We start from the raw sequence: 26,892 nt of genomic DNA on the forward strand, positions 1-26,892 counted from the left end.
GGATGGGCTAAAAATTGATAAAGAGGAAGTACTAGAAAGGCTAGCTGTATTTAAAATAGATAAGACACCCTGTCCTAGGTTACTGAGGGAAGTAAGGGGGGAAATTGCGGAGGTACTGGCCATAATCTTCCAAACATCCTTAGATATGGGGGTGGTGCCAGAGGACTGGAGAATTGCAAATGTTACACTCTTGTTCAAAAAAGGGTGTAAGGATAAACCCAGCAACTACAGGCCAGTCAGTTTAACCTCGGTGGTGGGAAGACCTTTAGAAACGATAATCAGGGACAGAATTAATAGTCACTGGGACAAGTGTGGATTGATTAGGGAAAGCCAGCACGGATTTGTTAAAGGCAAATCGTGTTTAACTAACCTGATTGAGTTTTTTGATGAGGGAACAGAGAGGGTTGATGAGGGCAATGCAGTTGATGTGGTGTATATGGACTTTCAAAAGGCGTTTGATAAAGTGCCACATAATAGGCTTGTCAGCAAAGTTGAAGCCCATGGAATAAAGGGGGCAGTAGCAACATGGATACAGAATTGGCTAAGTAACAGGAAGCAGAGAGTAGTGGTGAACGGTTGTTTTTTGGACTGGAGGGAGGTGTACAGTGGTGTTCCCCAGGGGTCGGTGCTGGGACCACTGCTTTTCTTGATATACATTAATGACTTGGACTTGGGTGTACAGGGCACAATTTCAAAATTTGCAGATGACACAAAACTTGGAAGTGTAGTGAACAGTGAGGAGGATAGTGATAGACTTCAAGAGGATATAAACAGGCTGGTGGAATGGGCGGACACGTGGCAGATGAAATTTAACACAGAGAAGTGTGAAGTGATACATTTCGGTAGGAAGAATGAGGAGAGGCAATATAAACTAGAGGGCACAATTCTAAAGGGGTGCAGGAACAGAGAGATTTGGGGGTATATGTGCACAGGTCATTGAAGGTGGCAGGGCAGGTTGAGAAAACGGTTAAAAAAGCATACAGGATCCTGGGCTTTATAAATAGAGGCATCGAGTATAAAAGCAAGGAGGTTATGATGAACCTTCATAAAACACTGGTTCGGCCACAACTGGAGTATTGGGTTCAATCCTGGGCAACGCACATTAGGAAGGATGTGAAGGCCTTAGAGAGGGTGCAGAAGAGATTTACTAGAATGACTCCAGGGATGAGGGATTTCAGTTACGTGGATAGACTGGAGAAGCTGGGGTTGTTCTCCTTAGAGCAGAGAAGGTTGAGAGGAGATTTGATAGAAATGTTCAAAATCATGAAGGGTTTAGATAAAGTAAATAAAGAGAAACTCTTCCCATTGTTCTCATTGTCGCTGGGTCAAAATCCTGGAACTCCCTTCCTAACAGCACTGTGGGAGAACCTTCACCACACGGACTGCAGCGGTTCAAGAAGGCGGCTCACCACCACCTTCTCAAGGGCAAATAGGGATGGGCAATAAATGCCGGCCTCGCCAGCGACGCCCACATCCCGTGAACAAATTTAAAAAAAAGTCGAGAACAGAGGACGCAGATTTAAGGTGATTGGTAAAAGAACCAAAGGCGGTATAAGGAAATACATTTTTACGCAGCGAGTGGTTATGATCTGGAATGCGCTGCTTGAAAGGGTGTTGGAGGCAGATTCAAACATGGCCTTCAAAAGGGAACTGGATAAATACTTGAAAGGAAAAAATTTGCAGGGCTACGGGGAAATAGCAGGGGGAGTGGGACTAGCTGGATTGCTCTTGCAGAGAGCTGGCATGGGTTCGATGGGCTGAATGGTCTCCTTCTGTGCTGTAACCATTCTATGATTCTATGATTGAGAGAGTGGTGAGAATGTGGAACTCGCTCCCACAAGGAGTAGTTGAGGTGAATAGTGTCGATAGATTTAAGGGGAAGCTCGATAAACACATGGGGGAGAAAGGAATAGAAGGATATGCTGATAGGGTGAGATGAAGTAGGGAGGGAGGAGGCTCGTGTGGAGCATAAACACCGGGATAGACCAGTTGGGCTGAATGGCCTGTTTCTGTGCTGTACGTTCTATGTAAAATGTGCACACGCTAACTCTATTGGCGGGGGGGGGGGACATTTGAACTGGTCGTGGGGTCAGGTGGGCGGAGGGAAAGTGTCAACGTTCAACGGCATCAATTTTTGGCCGGTGCTATTTTGGTGTCAGCCGTGGCTCAGTGGGTGACCGATGGTCTGGCCTACATGTGACTCCAGTCCCACACCATTGTGGTTGACTCGTAACAGTCCTCTGAAGTCGCTCAGTTCTATCAAACAGCTCACCTTCACCACACGGACTGCAGCGGTTTCAAGAAGAAGGCGACTCACCACCACCTTCTCAAGGGGCAACTCGGGATGGGCAATAAATGGCGGCCTCGCCAGCGACACCCACATCCCATGAACGAATAAAAAAAACATTGTGACCAGGCCGGCCGGACTGCAGTGGCCTGCTCCTGTCCAGCGAGGGACTGTCTGTCCTGGATTTCTCCAATGGTCCAATAACCTGATCACGGTCACTCTCTCGCCCCAAACAACAAGAAATTCCAGCCACGCGTGGGAAATCCACGGGATTTCCCACAGGATCTTGCGTCACATCGATTTGCCTCAGTCATGGGTCTGTTGGCCTCGAATTGAGCCTGGGGACTGTACTAATGCCCCTGGCCCCACCTTCCCCCAGCTGAGCCTCGGCTCATAAACCCCACCCCACCCCCCCCCCCCAAAACCCGACCTCGAGCGGAGAGCTGACCTCTGGATGTCGGGGAGAAGGAGCACAGCGTTCTTGAATGTCCGGCTATCTTTCTCAGCCTCCGCTGCCGCTGTCATCGCCTTCAGCCTCTGCTCAAGCTCCAGATCGCAGTAGTAGTTCACGCCCTCGATGGGCCGCACACGGGTCGCGGAGCTCGCTTGGTGCGGTTTGGCAAACTTCATGATCATCATTTTGTTGGAGATGATGCTCGTCTGGCAACGGAATGAACGTTTTACTAAGATTTTTTTTGAGACATCGGTGTTTCTCTCCACCAGCCAACCCTCTCCTTCAGAATATTCGGAGAGCCCAGCCACAAATAGCCAGCCCCCAACTCTCTGTCCCCAATAACCAGCCCCCAACTTAACCCCAACTCTCAGTCCCCAATAACCAGCCCCCAACTTAACCCCAACTCTCTGTCCCCAATAACCAGCCCCCAACTTAACCCCAACTCTCAGTCCCCAATAACCAGCCCCCAACTTAACCCCAACTCTCTGTCCCCAATAACCAGCCCCCAACTCTCTGTCCCCAATAACCAGCCCCCAACTTAACCCCAGCTCTCAGTCCCCAATAACCAGCCCCCAACTTAACCCCAACTCTCAGTCCCCAATAACCAGCCCCCAACTTAACCCCAACTCTCTGTCCCCAATAACCAGCCCCCAACTCTCTGTCCCCAATAACCAGCCCCCAACTTAACCCCAACTCTCAGTCCCCAATAACCAGCCCCCAACTTAACCCCAACTCTCAGTCCCCAATAACCAGCCCCCAACTTAACCCCAACTCTCAGTCCCCAATAACCAGCCCCCAACTTAACCCCAACTCTCAGTCCCCAATAACCAGCCCCCAGCTTAACCCCAACTCTCTGTCCCCAATAACCAGCCCCAACTTAACCCCAACTCTCAGTCCCCAGTAACCAGCCCCCAACTTAACCCCAACTCTCAGTCCCCAATAACCAGCCCCCAACTTAACCCCAACTCTCAGTCCCCAATAACCAGCCCCCAACTTAACCCCAACTCTCAGTCCCCAGTAACCAGCCCCCAACTTAACCCCAACTCTCAGTCCCCAGGAACCAGCCCCCAACTTAACCCCAATGAGATGGATGGGGTTGGTGGGGGAGGGGGTGAGTTTAAATTGGCCAACAAGGGAACCCCGGTGGTGTCCAGTTAATGTCAAACCCGAGGGTGTCCTGAGACGGGGTCATTGGGAGCACCGGGTGCACCTGGTGTTAATTGTATGATTTAAATCAATTAGTGTTAATTGTATTCAGGTGGTGGGTTTCAATTCGGGGCTCTCTTGTATCCTTTTTATAGGAGAGCTTATCGAGGGTGTGGGATGTGTAAGGGGAATCTCAGTGAATAAAGGCTTGGAAGCAACTGAAGACCAGGCTCCAGTAATCCATCCTTCACCACCGGGCTCTCCAGTTTATAACACGACACTAACGGTGTCCAGAGCCGGGGTCACCGGGTATCTACGATGTGATACTAACGGTGCCCTGAGCCGGGGTCACAGGGTATCTACGATGTGACAGTAACGGTGTCCTGAGCCGGGGTCACTGGGTATCTACGATGTGACACTAACGGTGCCCTGAGCCGGGGTCACCGGGTATCTACGATGTGATTCTAACGGTGTCCTGAGCCGGGGTCACCGGGTATCTACGATGTGACACTAACGGTGCCCTGAGCCGGGGTCACAGGGTATCTATGATGTGACAGTAACGGTGTCCTGAGCCGGGGTCACTGGGTATCTACGATGTGACACTAACGGTGCCCTGAGCCGGGGTCACCGGGTATCTACGATGTGATTCTAACGGTGTCCTGAGCCGGGGTCACCGGGTATCTACGATGTGACACTAACGGTGCCCTGAGCCGGGGTCACAGGGTATCTACGATGTGACACTAACGGTGTCCTGAGCCGGGGTCACCGGGTATCTACGATGTGATACTAACGGTGTCCTGAGCCGGGGTCACAGGGTATCTACGATGTGATACTAACGGTGTCCTGAGCCGGGGTCACCGGGTATCTACGATGTGACACTAACGGTGCCCTGAGCCGGGGTCACAGGGTATCTACGATGTGATACTAACGGTGTCCTGAGCCGGGGTCACCGGGTATCTACGATGTGACACTAACGGTGTCCTGAGCCGGGGTCACAGGGTATCTACGATGTGACACTAACGGTGCCCTGAGCCGGGGTCACCGGGTATCTACGATGTGACACTAACGGTGCCCTGAGCCGGGGTCACCGGGTATCTACGATGTGACACTAACGGTGCCCTGAGCCGGGGTCACAGGGTATCTACGATGTGACACTAACGGTGCCCTGAGCCGGGGTCACAGGGTATCTACGATGTGACACTAACGGTGCCCTGAGCCGGGGTCACTGGGTATCTACGATGTGACACGAACGGTGCCCTGAGCCGGGGTCACCGGGTATCTACGATGTGATACTAACGGTGTCCTGAGCCGGGGTCACCGGGTATCTACGATGTGATACTAACGGTGCCCTGAGCCGGGGTCACTGGGTATCTACGATGTGACACTAACGGTGTCCTGAGCCGGGGTCACAGGGTATCTACGATGTGACACTAACGGTGTCCTGAGCCGGGGTCACAGGGTATCTACGATGTGACACTGACGGTGTCCTGAGCCGGGGTCACCGGGTATCTACGATGTGATACTAACGGTGTCCTGAGCCGGGGTCACCGGGTATCTACGATGTGATACTAACGGTGCCCTGAGCCGGGGTCACCGGGTATCTACGATGTGATACTAACGGTGTCCTGAGCCGGGGTAACCGGGTAACTACGATGTGACACTAACGGTGCCCTGAGCCGAGGTCACCGGGTATCTACGATGTGATACTAACGGTGTCCTGAGCCGGGGTCACTGGGTATCTACGATGTGACACTAACGGTGTCCTGAGCCGGGGTCACCGGGTATCTACGATGTGACACTAACGGTGTCCTGAGCCGGGGTCACAGGGTATCTACGATGTGATACTAACGGTGACCTGAGCCGTGGTTACAGGGTATCTACGATGTGACACTAACGGTGTCCTGAGCCGGGGTCACCGGGTATCTACGATGTGACACTAACGGTGTCCTGAGCCGGGGTCACAGGGTATCTACGATGTGACACTAACGGTGTCCTGAGCCGGGGTCACCGGGTATCTACGATGTGACACTAACGGTGTCCTGAGCCGGGGTCACAGGGTATCTACGATGTGACACTAACGGTGTCCTGAGCCGGGGTCACCGGGTATCTACGATGTGATACTAACGGTGTCCTGAGCCGGGGTCACAGGGTATCTACGATGTGACACTAACGGTGTCCTGAGCCGGGGTCACAGGGTATCTACGATGTGATACGAACGGTGTCCTGAGCCGGGGTCACAGGGTATCTACGATGTGACACTAACGGTGCCCTGAGCCGGGGTCACAGGGTATCTACGATGTGATACTAACGGTGTCCTGAGCCGGGGTCACTGGGTATCTACGATGTGACACTAACGGTGCCCTGAGCTGGGGTCACAGGGTATCTACGATGTGATAATAACGGTGTCCTGAGCCGGGGTCACCGGGTATCTACGATGTGACACTAACGGTGCCCTGAGCCGGGGTCACCGGGTATCTACGATGTGACACTAACGGTGCCCTGAGCCGGGGTCACCGGGTATCTACGATGTGATACTAACGGTGCCCTGAGCCGGGGTCACCGGGTATCTACGATGTGATACTAACGGTGTCCTGAGCCGGGGTCACCGGGTATCTACGATGTGATACTAACGGTGCCCTGAGCCGGGGTCACAGGGTATCTACGATGTGACAGTAACGGTGTCCTGAGCCGGGGTCACTGGGTATCTACGATGTGACACTAACGGTGCCCTGAGCCGGGGTCACCGGGTATCTACGATGTGATTCTAACGGTGTCCTGAGCCGGGGTCACCGGGTATCTACGATGTGACACTAACGGTGCCCTGAGCCGGGGTCACAGGGTATCTATGATGTGACAGTAACGGTGTCCTGAGCCGGGGTCACTGGGTATCTACGATGTGACACTAACGGTGCCCTGAGCCGGGGTCACCGGGTATCTACGATGTGATTCTAACGGTGTCCTGAGCAGGGGTCACCGGGTATCTACGATGTGACACTAACGGTGCCCTGAGCCGGGGTCACAGGGTATCTACGATGTGACACTAACGGTGTCCTGAGCCGGGGTCACCGGGTATCTACGATGTGATACTAACGGTGTCCTGAGCCGGGGTCACAGGGTATCTACGATGTGATACTAACGGTGTCCTGAGCCGGGGTCACCGGGTATCTACGATGTGACACTAACGGTGCCCTGAGCCGGGGTCACAGGGTATCTACGATGTGATACTAACGGTGTCCTGAGCCGGGGTCACCGGGTATCTACGATGTGACACTAACGGTGTCCTGAGCCGGGGTCACAGGGTATCTACGATGTGACACTGACGGTGCCCTGAGCCGGGGTCACCGGGTATCTACGATGTGACACTGACGGTGCCCTGAGCCGGGGTCACAGGGTATCTACGATGTGACACTAACGGTGCCCTGAGCCGGGGTCACAGGGTATCTACGATGTGACACGAACGGTGCCCTGAGCCGGGGTCACTGGGTATCTACGATGTGACACTAACGGTGTCCTGAGCCGGGGTCACAGGGTATCTACGATGTGACACGAACGGTGCCCTGAGCCGGGGTCACCGGGTATCTACGATGTGATACTAACGGTGTCCTGAGCCGGGGTCACGGGGTATCTACGATGTGATACTAACGGTGCCCTGAGCCGGGGTCACTGGGTATCTACGATGTGACACTAACGGTGTCCTGAGCCGGGGTCACCGGGTATCTACGATGTGACACTAACGGTGTCCTGAGCCGGGGTCACAGGGTATCTACGATGTGACACTGACGGTGTCCTGAGCCGGGGTCACCGGGTATCTACGATGTGATACTAACGGTGTCCTGAGCCGGGGTCACCGGGTATCTACGATGTGATACTAACGGTGCCCTGAGCCGGGGTCACCGGGTATCTACGATGTGACACTAACGGTGCCCTGAGCCGGGGTCACAGGGTATCTACGATGTGATACTAACGGTGTCCTGAGCCGGGGTAACCGGGTAACTACGATGTGACACTAACGGTGCCCTGAGCCGAGGTCACCGGGTATCTACGATGTGATACTAACGGTGTCCTGAGCCGGGGTCACTGGGTATCTACGATGTGACACTAACGGTGTCCTGAGCCGGGGTCACCGGGTATCTACGATGTGACACTAACGGTGTCCTGAGCCGGGGTCACAGGGTATCTACGATGTGATACTAACGGTGACCTGAGCCGTGGTTACAGGGTATCTACGATGTGACAATAACGGTGTCCTGAGCCGGGGTCACCGGGTATCTACGATGTGACACTAACGGTGTCCTGAGCCGGGGTCACAGGGTATCTACGATGTGACACTAACGGTGTCCTGAGCCGGGGTCACCGGGTATCTACGATGTGACACTAACGGTGTCCTGAGCCGGGGTCACAGGGTATCTACGATGTGACACTAACGGTGTCCTGAGCCGGGGTCACCGGGTATCTACGATGTGATACTAACGGTGTCCTGAGCCGGGGTCACAGGGTATCTACGATGTGACACTAACGGTGTCCTGAGCCGGGGTCACAGGGTATCTACGATGTGATACGAACGGTGTCCTGAGCCGGGGTCACAGGGTATCTACGATGTGACACTAACGGTGCCCTGAGCCGGGGTCACAGGGTATCTACGATGTGATACTATCGGTGTCCTGAGCCGGGGTCACTGGGTATCTACGATGTGACACTAACGGTGCCCTGAGCTGGGGTCACAGGGTATCTACGATGTGATACTAACGGTGTCCTGAGCCGGGGTCACCGGGTATCTACGATGTGACACTAACGGTGCCCTGAGCCGGGGTCACCGGGTATCTACGATGTGACACTAACGGTGCCCTGAGCCGGGGTCACCGGGTATCTACGATGTGATACTAACGGTGCCCTGAGCCGGGGTCACCGGGTATCTACGATGTGATACTAACGGTGTCCTGAGCCGGGGTCACCGGGTATCTACGATGTGATACTAACGGTGCCCTGAGCCGGGGTCACAGGGTATCTACGATGTGACAGTAACGGTGTCCTGAGCCGGGGTCACTGGGTATCTACGATGTGACACTAACGGTGCCCTGAGCCGGGGTCACCGGGTATCTACGATGTGATTCTAACGGTGTCCTGAGCCGGGGTCACCGGGTATCTACGATGTGACACTAACGGTGCCCTGAGCCGGGGTCACAGGGTATCTACGATGTGATACTAACGGTGTCCTGAGCCGGGGTCACCGGGTATCTACGATGTGATACTAACGGTGTCCTGAGCCGGGGTCACAGGGGATCTACGATGTGATACTAACGGTGTCCTGAGCCAGGGTCACCGGGTATCTACGATGTGACACTAACGGTGCCCTGAGCCGGGGTCACAGGGTATCTACGATGTGATACTAACGGTGTCCTGAGCCGGGGTCACCGGGTATCTACGATGTGACACTAACGGTGTCCTGAGCCGGGGTCACAGGGTATCTACGATGTGACACTAACGGTGCCCTGAGCCGGGGTCACCGGGTATCTACGATGTGACACTAACGGTGCCCTGAGCCGGGGTCACAGGGTATCTACGATGTGACACTAACGGTGCCCTGAGCCGGGGTCACAGGGTATCTACGATGTGACACTAACGGTGCCCTGAGCCGGGGTCACAGGGTATCTACGATGTGACACTAACGGTGCCCTGAGCCGGGGTCACTGGGTATCTACGATGTGACACTAACGGTGTCCTGAGCCGGGGTCACCGGGTATCTACGATGTGACACGAACGGTGCCCTGAGCCGGGGTCACCGGGTATCTACGATGTGATACTAACGGTGTCCTGAGCCGGGGTCACCGGGTATCTACGATGTGATACTAACGGTGCCCTGAGCCGGGGTCACTGGGTATCTACGATGTGACACTAACGGTGTCCTGAGCCGGGGTCACAGGGTATCTACGATGTGACACTAACGGTGTCCTGAGCCGGGGTCACAGGGTATCTACGATGTGACACTGACGGTGTCCTGAGCCGGGGTCACCGGGTATCTACGATGTGATACTAACGGTGTCCTGAGCCGGGGTCACCGGGTATCTACGATGTGATACTAACGGTGCCCTGAGCCGGGGTCACCGGGTATCTACGATGTGACACTAACGGTGCCCTGAGCCGGGGTCACAGGGTATCTACGATGTGACACTAACGGTGCCCTGAGCCGGGGTCACAGGGTATCTACGATGTGACACTAACGGTGCCCTGAGCCGAGGTCACCGGGTATCTACGATGTGATACTAACGGTGTCCTGAGCCGGGGTCACTGGGTATCTACGATGTGACACTAACGGTGTCCTGAGCCGGGGTCACCGGGTATCTACGATGTGACACTAACGGTGTCCTGAGCCGGGGTCACAGGGTATCTACGATGTGATACTAACGGTGACCTGAGCCGTGGTTACAGGGTATCTACGATGTGACACTAACGGTGTCCTGAGCCGGGGTCACAGGGTATCTACGATGTGACACTAACGGTGTCCTGAGCCGGGGTCACCGGGTATCTACGATGTGACACTAACGGTGTCCTGAGCCGGGGTCACAGGGTATCTACGATGTGATACTAACGGTGTCCTGAGCCGGGGTCACAGGGTATCTACGATGTGACACTAACGGTGTCCTGAGCCGGGGTCACAGGGTATCTACGATGTGATACGAACGGTGCCCTGAGCCGGGGTCACAGGGTATCTACGATGTGATACTAACGGTGTCCTGAGCCGGGGTCACTGGGTATCTACGATGTGACACTAACGGTGCCCTGAGCCGGGGTCACAGGGTATCTACGATGTGACACTAACGGTGCCCTGAGCCGAGGTCACCGGGTATCTACGATGTGATACTAACGGTGTCCTGAGCCGGGGTCACTGGGTATCTACGATGTGACACTAACGGTGTCCTGAGCCGGGGTCACCGGGTATCTACGATGTGACACTAACGGTGTCCTGAGCCGGGGTCACAGGGTATCTACGATGTGATACTAACGGTGACCTGAGCCGTGGTTACAGGGTATCTACGATGTGACACTAACGGTGTCCTGAGCCGGGGTCACAGGGTATCTACGATGTGACACTAACGGTGTCCTGAGCCGGGGTCACCGGGTATCTACGATGTGACACTAACGGTGTCCTGAGCCGGGGTCACAGGGTATCTACGATGTGATACTAACGGTGTCCTGAGCCGGGGTCACAGGGTATCTACGATGTGACACTAACGGTGTCCTGAGCCGGGGTCACAGGGTATCTACGATGTGATACGAACGGTGCCCTGAGCCGGGGTCACAGGGTATCTACGATGTGATACTAACGGTGTCCTGAGCCGGGGTCACTGGGTATCTACGATGTGACACTAACGGTGCCCTGAGCTGGGGTCACAGGGTATCTACGATGTGATACTAACGGTGTCCTGAGCCGGGGTCACCGGGTATCTACGATGTGACACTAACGGTGCCCTGAGCCGGGGTCACCGGGTATCTACGATGTGACACTAACGGTGCCCTGAGCCGGGGTCACCGGGTATCTACGATGTGATACTAACGGTGCCCTGAGCCGGGGTCACCGGGTATCTACGATGTGATACTAACGGTGTCCTGAGCCGGGGTCACCGGGTATCTACGATGTGATACTAACGGTGTCCTGAGCCGGGGTCACAGGGTATCTACGATGTGACACTAACGATGTCCTGAGCCGGGGTCACTGGGTATCTACGATGTGATACTAACGGTGTCCTGAGCCGGGGTCACCGGGTATCTACGATGTGACCCTAACGGTGTCCTGAGCCGGGGTCACAGGGTATCTCCGATGTGACACTAACGGTGCCCTGAGCCGGGGTCACCGGGTATCTACGATGTGACACTAACGGTGTCCTGAGCCGGGGTCACCGGGTATCTACGATGTGACACTAACGGTGTCCTGAGCCGGGGTCACCGGGTATCTACGATGTGACACTAACGGTGCCCTGAGCCGGGGTCACCGGGTATCTACGATGTGATACTAACGGTGTCCTGAGCCGGGGTCACCGGGTATCTACGATGTGATACTAACGGTGCCCTGAGCCGGGGTCAGAGGGTATCTACGATGTGATACTAACGGTGTCCTGAGCCGGGGTCACCGGGTATCTACGATGTGATACTAACGGTGTCCTGAGCCGGGGTCACCGGGTATCTACGATGTGATACTAACGGTGCCCTGAGCCGGGGTCACAGGGTATCTACGATGTGTGACTAACGGTGCCCTGAGCCGGGGTCACCGGGTATCTACGATGTGACACTAACGGTGTCCTCAGCCGGGGTCACAGGGTATCTACGATGTGATACTAACGGTGCCCTGAGCCGGGGTCACAGGGTATCTACGATGTGACACTAACGGTGCCCTGAGCCGGGGTCACAGGGTATCTACGATGTGATACTAACGGTGCCCTGAGCCGGGGTCACAGGGTATCTACGATGTGACACTAACGGTGCCCTGAGCCGGGGTCACAGCGTATCTACGATGTGATACAAACGGTGCCCTGAGCCGGTGTCACAGGGTATCTACGATGTGACACTAACGGTGCCCTGAGCCGGGGTCACCGGGTATCTACGATGTGACACTAACGGTGTCCTGAGCCGGGGTCACCGGGTATCTACGATGTGATACTAACGGTGTACTGAGCCGGGGTCACCGGGTATCTACGATGTTACACTAACGGTGCCCTGAGCCGGGGTCACCGGGTATCTACGATGTGATACTAACGTTGTCCTGAGCCGGGGTCACAGGGTATCTACGATGTGATACTAACGGTGTCCTGAGCCGGGGTCACAGGGTATCTACGATGTGATACTAACGATGTCCTGAGCCGGGGTCACCGGGTATCTACGATGTGATACTAACAGTGCCCTGAGCCGGGGTCACAGGGTATCTACGATGTGACACTAACGGTGTCCTGAGCCGGGGTCACCGGGTATCTACGATGTGATACTAACGGTGCCCTGAGCCGGGGTCACAGGGTATCTACGATGTGATACTAACGGTGCCCTGAGCCGGGGTCACCGGGTATCTACGATGTAATACTAACGGTGTCCTGAGCCGGGGTCACAGGGTATCTACGATGTGATACTAACGGTGTCCTGAGCCGGGGTCACAGGGTATCTACGATGTGATACTAACGTTGTCCTGAGCCGGGGTCACCGGGTATCTACGATGTGATACTAACGGTGCCCTGAGCCGGGGTCACAGGGTATCTACGATGTGACACTAACGGTGTCCTGAGCCGGGGTCACAGGGTATCTACGATGTGATACTAACGGTGTCCTGAGCCGGGGTCACCGGGTATCTACGATGTGATACTAACGGTGTCCTGAGCCGGGGTCACAGGGTATCTACGATGTGATACTAACGGTGTCCTGAGCCGGGGTCACCGGGTATCTACGATGTGATACTAACGGTGTCCTGAGCCGGGGTCACCGGGTATCTACGATGTGACACTAACGGTGCCCTGAGCCGGGGTCACTGGGTATCTACGATGTGATACTAATGGTGTTCTGAGCCGGGGTCACTGGGTATCTACGATGTGATACTAACGGTGTCCTGAGCCGGGGTCACCGGGTATCTACGATGTGACACAATCGGTGTCCTGAGCCGGGGTCACCGGGTATCTACGATGTGACACTAACGGTGTCCTGAGCCGGGGTCACTGGGTATCTACGATGTGATACTAACGGTGTCCTGAGCCGGGGTCACCGGGTATCTACGATGTGATACTAACGGTGTCCTGAGCCGGGGTCACCGGGTATCTACGATGTGATACTAACGGTGTCCTGAGCCGGGGTCACAGGGTATCTACGATGTCACACTAACGGTGCCCTGAGCCGGGGTCACCGGGTATCTACGATGTGACACTAACGGTGCCCTGAGCCGGGGTCGCAGGGTATCTACGATTTGACACTAACGGTGCCCTGAGCCGGGGTCACAGGGTATCTACGATGTGACACTAACGGTGCCCTGAGCCGGGGTCACTGGGTATCTACGATGTGACACTAACGGTGTCCTGAGCCGGGGTCACAGGGTATCTACGATGTGACACGAACGGTGCCCTGAGCCGGGGTCACCGGGTATCTACGATGTGATACTAACGGTGTCCTGAGCCGGGGTCACCGGGTATCTACGATGTGATACTAACGGTGCCCTGAGCCGGGGTCACCGGGTATCTACGATGTGACACTAACGGTGTCCTGAGCCGGGGTCACAGGGTATCTACGATGTGACACTAACGGTGTCCTGAGCCGGGGTCACAGGGTATCTACGATGTGACACTGACGGTGCCCTGAGCCGGGGTCACAGGGTATCTACGATGTGATACTAACGGTGCCCTGAGCCGGGGTCACCGGGTATCTACGATGTGACACTAACGGTGCCCTGAGCCGGGGTCACCGGGTATCTACGATGTGATACTAATGGTGTCCTGAGCCGGGGTCACCGGGTATCTACGATGTGATACTAACGGTGCCCTGAGCCGGGGTCACCGGGTATCTACGATGTGACACTAACGGTGTCCTGAGCCGGGGTCACAGGGTATCTACGATGTGATACTAACGGTGTCCTGAGCCGGGGTCACCGGGTATCTACGATGTGATACTAACGGTGTCCTGAGCCGGGGTCACAGGGTATCTACGATGTGATACTAACGGTGTCCTGAGCCGGGGTCACAGGGTATCTACGATGTGATACTAACGGTGTCCTGAGCCGGGGTCAACGGGTATCTACGATGTGATAATCACGGTGTCCTGAGCCGGGGTCACCGGGTATCTACGATGTGACACTAACGGTGCCCTGAGCCGGGGTCACTGGGTATCTACGATGTGATACTAATGGTGTCCTGAGCCGGGGTCACTGGGTATCTACGATGTGATACTAACGGTGTCCTGAGCCGGGGTCACCGGGTATCTACGATGTGACACTATCGGTGTCCTGAGCCGGGGTCACCGGGTATCTACGATGTGACACTAACGGTGTCCTGAGCCGGGGTCACTGGGTATCTACGATGTGATACTAACGGTGTCCTGAGCCGGGGTCACTGGGTATCTACGATGTGATACTAACGGTGTCCTGAGCCGGGGTCACAGGGTATCTACGATGTGATCCGAACGGTGTCCTGAGCCGGGGTCACAGGGTATCTACGATGTCACACTAACGGTGCCCTGAGCCGGGGTCACCGGGTATCTACGATGTGACACTAACGGTGTCCTGAGCCGGGGTCACAGGGTATCTACGATGTGAAACTAACGGTGTCCTGAGCCGGGGTCACAGGGTATCTACGATGTGATACTAACGGTGCCCTGAGCCGGGGTCACAGGGTATCTACGATGTGATACTAACGGTGTCCTGAGCCGGGGTCACAGGGTATCTACGATGTGATACTAACGGTGTCCTGAGCCGGGGTCACAGGGTATCTACGATGTGACACTAACGGTGTCCTGAGCCGGGGTCACCGGGTATCTACGATGTGACACTAACGGTGTCCTGAGCCGGGGTCACCGGGTATCTACGATGTGATACTAACGGTGCCCTGAGCCGGGGTCACAGGGTATCTACGATGTGACATTAACGGTGTCCTGAGCCGGGGTCACAGGGTATCTACGATGTGACACTAACGGTGTCCTGAGCCGGGGTCACAGGGTATCTACGATGTGACACTAACGGTGCCCTTAGCCGGGGTCACAGGGTATCTACGATGTGACATTAACGGTGTCCTGAGCCGGGGTCACAGGGTGTCTACGATGTGACACTAACGGTGTCCTGAGCCGGGGTCACCGGGTATCTACGATGTGACACCAACGGTGTCCTGAGCCGGGGTCACCGGGTATCTACGATGTGACACCAACGGTGCCCTGAGCCGGGGTCACCGGGTATCTACGATGTGACACTAACGGTGCCCTGAGCCGGGGTCACTGGGTATCTACGATGTGACATTAACGGTGCCCTGAGCCGGGGTGACCGGGTATCTACGATGTGACACTAACGGTGCCCTGAGCCGGGGTCACCGGGTATCTACGATGTGATACTAACGGTGCCCTGAGCCGGGGTCACTGGGTATCTACGATGTGACACTAACGGTGTCCTGAGCCGGGGTCACCAGGTATCTACGATGTGACACGAACGGTGCCCTGAGCCGGGGTCACAGGGTATCTACGATGTGACACTAACGGTGTCCTGAGCCGGGGTCACTGGGTATCTACGATGTGATACGAACGGTGTCCTGAGCCGGGGTCACCAGGTATCTACGATGTGACACCAACGGTGTCCTGAGCCGGGGTCACCGGGTATCTACGATGTGATACCAACGGTGTCCTGAGCCGGGGTCACTGGGTATCTACGATGTGATACTAACGGTGTCCTGAGCCGGGGTCACCGGGTATCTACGATGTGATACTAACGGTGTCCTGAGCCGGGGTCACAGGGTATCTACGATGTGATACGAACGGTGTCCTGAGCCGGGGTCACTGGGTATCTACGATGTGACACTAACGGTGTCCTGAGCCGGGGTCACAGGGTATCTACGATGTGACACTAACGGTGCCCTGAGCCGGGGTCACCGGGTATCTACGATGTGAGACTAACGGTGCCCTGAGCCGGGGTCACCGGGTATCTACGATGTGACACTAACGGTGTCCTGAGCCGGGGTCACCGGGTATCTATGTTGTGATACTAACGGTGCCCTGAGCCGGGGTCACAGGGTATCTACGATGTGATACTAAAGGTGTCCTGAGCCGGGGTCACAGGGTATCTACGATGTGATACTAACGGTGTCCTGAGCCGGGGTCACCGGGTATCTACGATGTGACACTAACGGTGCCCTGAGCCGGGGTCACCGGGTATCTACGATGTGACGCTAACGGTGTCCTGAGCCGGGGTCACAGGGTATCTACGATGTGACGCTAACGGTGCCCTGAGCCGGGGTCACCGGGTATCTACGATGTGATACTAACGGTGCCCTGAGCCGGGGTCACCGGGTATCTACGATGTGACACTAACGGTGTCCTGAGCCGGGGTCACAGGGTATCTACGATGTGATACTAACGGTGTCCTGAGCCGGGGTCACCGGGTATCTACGATGTGATACTAACGGTGTCCTGAGCCGGGGTCACAGGGTATCTACGATGTGATACTAACGGTGTCCTGAGCCGGGGTCACAGGGTATCTACGATGTGATACTAACGGTGTCCTGAGCCGGGGTCAACGGGTATCTACGATGTGATAATCACGGTGTCCTGAGCCGGGGTCACCGGGTATCTACGATGTGACACTAACGGTGCCCTGAGCCGGGGTCACTGGGTATCTACGATGTGATACTAATGGTGTCCTGAGCCGGGGTCACTGGGTATCTACGATGTGATACTAACGGTGTCCTGAGCCGGGGTCACCGGGTATCTACGATGTGACACTATCGGTGTCCTGAGCCGGGGTCACCGGGTATCTACGATGTGACACTAACGGTGTCCTGAGCCGGGGTCACTGGGTATCTACGATGTGATACTAACGGTGTCCTGAGCCGGGGTCACTGGGTATCTACGATGTGATACTAACGGTGTCCTGAGCCGGGGTCACAGGTTATCTACGATGTGATCCGAACGGTGTCCTGAGCCGGGGTCACAGGGTATCTACGATGTCACACTAACGGTGCCCTGAGCCGGGGTCACCGGGTATCTACGATGTGACACTAACGGTGTCCTGAGCCGGGGTCACAGGGTATCTACGATGTGAAACTAACGGTGTCCTGAGCCGGGGTCACAGGGTATCTACGATGTGATACTAACGGTGCCCTGAGCCGGGGTCACAGGGTATCTACGATGTGATACTAACGGTGTCCTGAGCCGGGGTCACAGGGTATCTACGATGTGATACTAACGGTGTCCTGAGCCGGGGTCACAGGGTATCTACGATGTGACACTAACGGTGTCCTGAGCCGGGGTCACCGGGTATCTACGATGTGACACTAACGGTGTCCTGAGCCGGGGTCACCGGGTATCTACGATGTGATACGAACGGTGCCCTGAGCCGGGGTCACAGGGTATCTACGATGTGACATTAACGGTGTCCTGAGCCGGGGTCACAGGGTATCTACGATGTGACACTAACGGTGTCCTGAGCCGGGGTCACAGGGTATCTACGATGTGACACTAACGGTGCCCTTAGCCGGGGTCACAGGGTATCTACGATGTGACATTAACGGTGTCCTGAGCCGGGGTCACAGGGTGTCTACGATGTGACACTAACGGTGTCCTGAGCCGGGGTCACCGGGTATCTACGATGTGACACCAACGGTGTCCTGAGCCGGGGTCACCGGGTATCTACGATGTGACACCAACGGTGCCCTGAGCCGGGGTCACCGGGTATCTACGATGTGACACTAACGGTGCCCTGAGCCGGGGTCACTGGGTATCTACGATGTGACATTAACGGTGCCCTGAGCCGGGGTGACCGGGTATCTACGATGTGACACTAACGGTGCCCTGAGCCGGGGTCACCGGGTATCTACGATGTGATACTAACGGTGCCCTGAGCCGGGGTCACTGGGTATCTACGATGTGACACTAACGGTGTCCTGAGCCGGGGTCACCAGGTATCTACGATGTGACACTAACGGTGCCCTGAGCCGGGGTCACAGGGTATCTACGATGTGACACTAACGGTGTCCTGAGCCGGGGTCACTGGGTATCTACGATGTGATACTAACGGTGTCCTGAGCCGGGGTCACCAGGTATCTACGATGTGACACCAACGGTGTCCTGAGCCGGGGTCACCGGGTATCTACGATGTGATACCAACGGTGTCCTGAGCCGGGGTCACTGGGTATCTACGATGTGATACTAACGGTGTCCTGAGCCGGGGTCACCGGGTATCTACGATGTGATACTAACGGTGTCCTGAGCCGGGGTCACAGGGTATCTACGATGTGATACGAACGGTGTCCTGAGCCGGGGTCACTGGGTATCTACGATGTGATACTAACGGTGTCCTGAGCCGGGGTCACCGGGTATCTACGATGTGACACTAACGGTGTCCTGAGCCGGGGTCACAGGGTATCTACGATGTGACACTAACGGTGTCCTGAGCCGGGGTCACGGGGTATCTACGATGTGATTCTAACGGTGTCCTGAGCCGGGGTCACAGGGTATCTACGATGTGACACTAACGGTGTCCTGAGCCAGGGTCACCGGGTATCTACGATGTGACACTAACGGTGCCCTGAGCCGGGGTCACCGGGTATCTACGATGTGACACTAACGGTGTCCTGAGCCGGGGTCACCGGGTATCTACGATGTGATACTAACGGTGTCCTGAGCCGGGGTCACAGGGTATCTACGATGTGACACTAACGGTGTCCTGAGCCGGGGTCACAGGGTATCTACGATGTGACACTAACGGTGCCCTGAGCCGGGGTCACCGGGTATCTACGATGTGAGACTAACGGTGCCCTGAGCCGGGGTCACCGGGTATCTACGATGTGACACTAACGGTGTCCTGAGCCGGGGTCACCGGGTATCTATGTTGTGATACTAACGGTGCCCTGAGCCGGGGTCACAGGGTATCTACGATGTGATACTAAAGGTGTCCTGAGCCGGGGTCACAGGGTATCTACGATGTGATACTAACGGTGTCCTGAGCCGGGGTCACCGGGTATCTACGATGTGACACTAACGGTGCCCTGAGCCGGGGTCACCGGGTATCTACGATGTGACGCTAACGGTGTCCTGAGCCGGGGTCACAGGGTATCTACGATGTGACGCTAACGGTGCCCTGAGCCGGGGTCACAGGGTATCTACGATGTGACACTAACGGTGCCCTGAGCCGGGGTCACAGGGTATCTACGATGTGACACTAACGGTGTCCTGAGCCGGGGTCACAGGGTATCTACGATGTGACACTAACGGTGTCCTGAGCCGGGGTCACCGGGTATCTACGATGTGACACTAACGGTGTCCTGAGCCAGGGTCACTGAGTATCTACGATGTGACACTAACGGTGCCCTGAGCCGGGGTCACCGGGTATCTACGATGTGACACTAACGGTGTCCTGAGCCGGGGTCACCGGGTATCTACGATGTGACACTAACGGTGTCCTGAGCCGGGCTCACAGCGTATCTACGATGTGATACTAACGGTGTCCTGAGCCGGGGTCACAGGGTATCTACGATGTGACACTAACGGTGTCCTGAGCCGGGGTCACCGGGTATCTACGATGTGATACTAACGGTGCCCTGAGCCGGGGTCACCGGGTATCTACGATGTGATACTAACGGTGTCCTGAGCCGGGGTCACCGGGTATCTACGATGTGATGCGAACGGTGTCCTGAGCCGGGGTCACAGGGTATCTACGATGTGACACTAACGGTGCCCTGAGCCGGGGTCACCGGGTATCTACGATGTGACACTAACGGTGCCCTGAGCCGGGGTCACTGGGTATCTACGATGTGATACTAACGGTGTCCTGAGCCGGGGTCACAGGGTATCTACGATGTGATACTAACGGTGTCCTGAGCCGGGGTCACCGGGTATCTACGATGTGATACAAACGGTGCCCTGAGCCGGGGTCACAGGGTATCTACGATGTGACACTAACGGTGTCCTGAGCCGGGGTCACCGGGTATCTACGATGTGATACTAACGGTGTCCTGAGCCGGGGTCACAGGGTATCTACGATGTGATACTAACGGTGCCCTGAGCCGGGGTCACCGGGTATCTACGATGTGATACTAACGGTGTCCTGAGCCGGGGTCACCGGGTATCTACGATGTGATACTAACGGTGTCCTGAGCCGGGGTCACCGGGTATCTACGATGTGATACGAACGGTGTCCTGAGCCGGGGTCACCGGGTATCTACGATGTGATACTAACGGTGCCCTGAGCCGGGGTCACAGGGTATCTACGATGTGATACTAACGGTGTCCTGAGCCGGGGTCACCGGGTATCTACGATGTGATACTAACGGTGCCCTGAGCCGGGGTCACTGGGAATCTACGATGTGATACTAACGGTGCCCTGAGCCGGGGTCACCGGGTATCTACGATGTGACACTCACGGTGTCCTGAGCCGGGGTCACAGGGTATCTACGATGTGATACTAACGGTGTCCTGAGCCGGGGTCACAGGGTATCTACGATGTGACACTAACGGTGCCCTGAGCCGGGGTCACAGGTTATCTACGATGTGACACTAACGGTGCCCTGAGCCGGGCTCACAGCGTATCTACGATGTGATACTAACGGTGTCCTGAGCCGGGGTCACAGGGTATCTACGATGTGACACTAACGGTGTCCTGAGCCGGGGTCACCGGGTATCTACGATGTGATACGAACGGTGCCCTGAGCCGGGGTCACCGGGTATCTACGATGTGATACTAACGGTGTCCTGAGCCGGGGTCACCGGGTATCTACGATGTGATACTAACGGTGTCCTGAGCCGGGGTCACAGGGTATCTACGATGTGACACTAACGGTGCCCTGAGCCGGGGTCACCGGGTATCTACGATGTGACACTAACGGTGCCCTGAGCCGGGGTCACTGGGTATCTTCGATGTGATACTAACGGTGTCCTGAGCCGGGGTCACAGGGTTTCTACGATGTCATACTAACGGTGTCCTGAGCCGGGGTCACCGGGTATCTACGATGTGATACTAACGGTGCCCTGAGCCGGGGTCACAGGGTATCTACGATGTGACACTAACGGTGTCCTGAGCCGGGGTCACCGGGTATCTACGATGTGATACTAACGGTGTCCTGAGCCGGGGTCACAGGGTATCTACGATGTGACACTAACGGTGTCCTGAGCCGGGGTCACAGGGTATCTACGATGTGACACTAACGGTGCCCTGAGCCGGGGTCACCGGGTATCTACGATGTGAGACTAACGGTGCCCTGAGCCGGGGTCACCGGGTATCTACGATGTGACACTAACGGTGTCCTGAGCCGGGGTCACCGGGTATCTATGATGTGATACTAACGGTGCCCTGAGCCGGGGTCACAGGGTATCTACGATGTGATACTAAAGGTGTCCTGAGCCGGGGTCACAGGGTATCTACGATGTGATACTAACGGTGTCCTGAGCCGGGGTCACCGGGTATCTACGATGTGACACTAACGGTGCCCTGAGCCGGGGTCACCGGGTATCTACGATGTGACGCTAACGGTGTCCTGAGCCGGGGTCACAGGGTATCTACGATGTGACGCTAACGGTGCCCTGAGCCGGGGTCACAGGGTATCTACGATGTGACACTAACGGTGCCCTGAGCCGGGGTCACAGGGTATCTACGATGTGACACTAACGGTGTCCTGAGCCGGGGTCACAGGGTATCTACGATGTGACACTAACGGTGTCCTGAGCCGGGGTCACCGGGTATCTACGATGTGACACTAACGGTGTCCTGAGCCAGGGTCACTGAGTATCTACGATGTGACACTAACGGTGCCCTGAGCCGGGGTCACCGGGTATCGACGATGTGACACTAACGGTGTCCTGAGCCGGGGTCACCGGGTATCTACGATGTGACACTAACGGTGTCCTGAGCCGGGCTCACAGCGTATCTGCGATGTGATACTAACGGTGTCCTGAGCCGGGGTCACAGGGTATCTACGATGTGACACTAACGGTGTCCTGAGCCGGGGTCACCGGGTATCTACGATGTGATACTAACGGTGCCCTGAGCCGGGGTCACCGGGTATCTACGATGTGATACTAACGGTGTCCTGAGCCGGGGTCACCGGGTATCTACGATGTGATGCGAACGGTGTCCTGAGCCGGGGTCACAGGGTATCTACGATGTGACACTAACGGTGCCCTGAGCCGGGGTCACCGGGTATCTACGATGTGACACTAACGGTGCCCTGAGCCGGGGTCACTGGGTATCTACGATGTGATACTAACGGTGTCCTGAGCCGGGGTCACAGGGTATCTACGATGTGATACTAACGGTGTCCTGAGCCGGGGTCACCGGGTATCTACGATGTGATACTAACGGTGCCCTGAGCCGGGGTCACAGGGTATCTACGATGTGACACTAACGGTGTCCTGAGCCGGGGTCACCGGGTATCTACGATGTGATACTAACGGTGTCCTGAGCCGGGGTCACAGGGTATCTACGATGTGATACTAACGGTGCCCTGAGCCGGGGTCACCGGGTATCTACGATGTGATACTAACGGTGTCCTGAGCCGGGGTCACCGGGTATCTACGATGTGATACTAACGGTGTCCTGAGCCGGGGTCACCGGGTATCTACGATGTGATACTAACGGTGTCCTGAGCCGGGGTCACCGGGTATCTACGATGTGATACTAACGGTGCCCTGAGCCGGGGTCACAGGGTATCTACGATGTGATACTAACGGTGTCCTGAGCCGGGGTCACCGGGTATCTACGATGTGATACTAACGGTGCCCTGATCCGGGGTCACTGGGAATCTACGATGTGATACTAACGGTGCCCTGAGCCGGGGTCACCGGGTATCTACGATGTGACACTAACGGTGTCCTGAGCCGGGGTCACAGGGTATCTACGATGTGATACTAACGGTGTCCTGAGCCGGGGTCACAGGGTATCTACGATGTGACACTAACGGTGCCCTGAGCCGGGGTCACAGGTTATCTACGATGTGACACTAACGGTGCCCTGAGCCGGGCTCACAGCGTATCTACGATGTGATACTAACGGTGTCCTGAGCCGGGGTCACAGGGTATCTACGATGTGACACTAACGGTGTCCTGAGCCGGGGTCACCGGGTATCTACGATGTGATACGAACGGTGCCCTGAGCCGGGGTCACCGGGTATCTACGATGTGATACTAACGGTGTCCTGAGCCGGGGTCACCGGGTATCTACGATGTGATACTAACGGTGTCCTGAGCCGGGGTCACAGGGTATCTACGATGTGACACTAACGGTGCCCTGAGCCGGGGTCACCGGGTATCTACGATGTGACACTAACGGTGCCCTGAGCCGGGGTCACTGGGTATCTTCGATGTGATACTAACGGTGTCCTGAGCCGGGGTCACAGGGTTTCTACGATGTCATACTAACGGTGTCCTGAGCCGGGGTCACCGGGTATCTACGATGTGATACTAACGGTGCCCTGAGCCGGGGTCACAGGGTATCTACGATGTGACACTAACGGTGTCCTGAGCCGGGGTCACCGGGTATCTGCGATGTGATACTAACGGTGTCCTGAGCCGGGGTCACAGGGTATCTACGATGTGATACTAACGGTGCCCTGAGCCGGGGTCACTGGGAATCTACGATGTGATACTAACGGTGCCCTGAGCCGGGGTCACCGGGTATCTACAATGTGACACTAACGGTGTCCTGAGCCGGGGTCACAGGGTATCTACGATGTGATACTAACGGTGTCCTGAGCCGGGGTCACTGGGTATCTACGATGTGACACTAACGGTGCCCTGAGCCGGGGTCACAGGGTATCTACGATGTGAGACTAACGGTGCCCTGAGCCGGGGTCACCGGGTATCTACGATGTGATACTAACGGTGTCCTGAGCCGGGGTCACAGGGTATCTACGATGTGAGACTAACGGTGCCCTGAGCCGGGGTCACTGGGAATCTACGATGTGACACTAACGGTGTCCTGAGCCGGGGTCACAGGGTATCTACGATGTGACACTAACGGTGTCCTGAGCCGGGGTCACAGGGTATCTACGATGTGACACTAACGGTGCCCTGAGCCGGGGTCACCAGGTATCTACGATGTGATACTAACGGTGCCCTGAGCCGGGGTCACAGGGTATCTACGATGTGACACTAACGGTGTCCTGAGCCGGGGTCACAGGGTATCTACGATGTGACACTAACGGTGTCCTGAGCCGGAGTCACCGGGTATCTACGATGTGATACTAACGGTGCCCTGAGCCGGGGTCACAGGGTATCTACGATGTGACACTAACGGTGCCCTGAGCCGAGGTCACAGGGTATCTACGATGTGACACTAACGGTGTCCTGAGCCGGGGTCACCGGGTATCTACGATGTGACACTAACGGTGTCCTGAGCCGGGGTCACCTGGTATCTACGATGTGATACTAACGGTGTCCTGAGCCGGGGTCACAGGGTATCTACGATGTGATACTAACGGTGCCCTGAGCCGGGGTCACCGGGTATCTACGATGTGACGCTAACGGTGTCCTGAGCCGGGGTCACAGGGTATCTACGATGTGACGCTAACGGTGCCCTGAGCCGGGGTCACCGGGTATCTACGATGTGATACTAACGGTGCCCTGAGCCGGGGTCACCGGGTATCTACGATGTGACACTAACGGTGTCCTGAGCCGGGGTCACAGGGTATCTACGATGTGATACTAACGGTGTCCTGAGCCGGGGTCACCGGGTATCTACGATGTGATACTAACGGTGTCCTGAGCCGGGGTCACAGGGTATCTACGATGTGATACTAACGGTGTCCTGAGCCGGGGTCACAGGGTATCTACGATGTGATACTAACGGTGTCCTGAGCCGGGGTCAACGGGTATCTACGATGTGATAATCACGGTGTCCTGAGCCGGGGTCACCGGGTATCTACGATGTGACACTAACGGTGCCCTGAGCCGGGGTCACTGGGTATCTACGATGTGATACTAATGGTGTCCTGAGCCGGGGTCACTGGGTATCTACGATGTGATACTAACGGTGTCCTGAGCCGGGGTCACCGGGTATCTACGATGTGACACTATCGGTGTCCTGAGCCGGGGTCACCGGGTATCTACGATGTGACACTAACGGTGTCCTGAGCCGGGGTCACTGGGTATCTACGATGTGATACTAACGGTGTCCTGAGCCGGGGTCACTGGGTATCTACGATGTGATACTAACGGTGTCCTGAGCCGGGGTCACAGGTTATCTACGATGTGATCCGAACGGTGTCCTGAGCCGGGGTCACAGGGTATCTACGATGTCACACTAACGGTGCCCTGAGCCGGGGTCACCGGGTATCTACGATGTGACACTAACGGTGTCCTGAGCCGGGGTCACAGGGTATCTACGATGTGAAACTAACGGTGTCCTGAGCCGGGGTCACAGGGTATCTACGATGTGATACTAACGGTGCCCTGAGCCGGGGTCACAGGGTATCTACGATGTGATACTAACGGTGTCCTGAGCCGGGGTCACAGGGTATCTACGATGTGATACTAACGGTGTCCTGAGCCGGGGTCACAGGGTATCTACGATGTGACACTAACGGTGTCCTGAGCCGGGGTCACCGGGTATCTACGATGTGACACTAACGGTGTCCTGAGCCGGGGTCACCGGGTATCTACGATGTGATACGAACGGTGCCCTGAGCCGGGGTCACAGGGTATCTACGATGTGACATTAACGGTGTCCTGAGCCGGGGTCACAGGGTATCTACGATGTGACACTAACGGTGTCCTGAGCCGGGGTCACAGGGTATCTACGATGTGACACTAACGGTGCCCTTAGCCGGGGTCACAGGGTATCTACGATGTGACATTAACGGTGTCCTGAGCCGGGGTCACAGGGTGTCTACGATGTGACACTAACGGTGTCCTGAGCCGGGGTCACCGGGTATCTACGATGTGACACCAACGGTGTCCTGAGCCGGGGTCACCGGGTATCTACGATGTGACACCAACGGTGCCCTGAGCCGGGGTCACCGGGTATCTACGATGTGACACTAACGGTGCCCTGAGCCGGGGTCACTGGGTATCTACGATGTGACATTAACGGTGCCCTGAGCCGGGGTGACCGGGTATCTACGATGTGACACTAACGGTGCCCTGAGCCGGGGTCACCGGGTATCTACGATGTGATACTAACGGTGCCCTGAGCCGGGGTCACTGGGTATCTACGATGTGACACTAACGGTGTCCTGAGCCGGGGTCACCAGGTATCTACGATGTGACACTAACGGTGCCCTGAGCCGGGGTCACAGGGTATCTACGATGTGACACTAACGGTGTCCTGAGCCGGGGTCACTGGGTATCTACGATGTGATAC

General features: G+C 56.1%; 2 protein-coding genes across 3 annotated transcripts in view; one reads left to right on the forward strand and one right to left on the reverse strand.

The window, feature by feature from the left end:
- Positions 1 to 26,892, forward strand: part of LOC137300050 (fucolectin-1-like) — a 433,112-nt gene that overhangs the window by 159,923 nt on the left and 246,297 nt on the right. The gene's annotated exons all lie outside the window — the stretch shown is intronic.
- Positions 1 to 26,892, reverse strand: part of LOC137300004 (WD repeat-containing protein 97-like) — a 129,526-nt gene that overhangs the window by 5,686 nt on the left and 96,948 nt on the right. The window contains exon 15 of the mRNA XM_067969081.1: positions 2,736 to 2,947. Coding sequence (XP_067825182.1) covers positions 2,736 to 2,947 — 212 coding nt within the window. The remainder of the gene's footprint in view (positions 1 to 2,735; positions 2,948 to 26,892) is intronic.

Source organism: Heptranchias perlo, chromosome 2 (assembly GCF_035084215.1).
Source record: "Heptranchias perlo isolate sHepPer1 chromosome 2, sHepPer1.hap1, whole genome shotgun sequence".
Taxonomy (NCBI): domain Eukaryota; kingdom Metazoa; phylum Chordata; class Chondrichthyes; order Hexanchiformes; family Hexanchidae; genus Heptranchias; species Heptranchias perlo.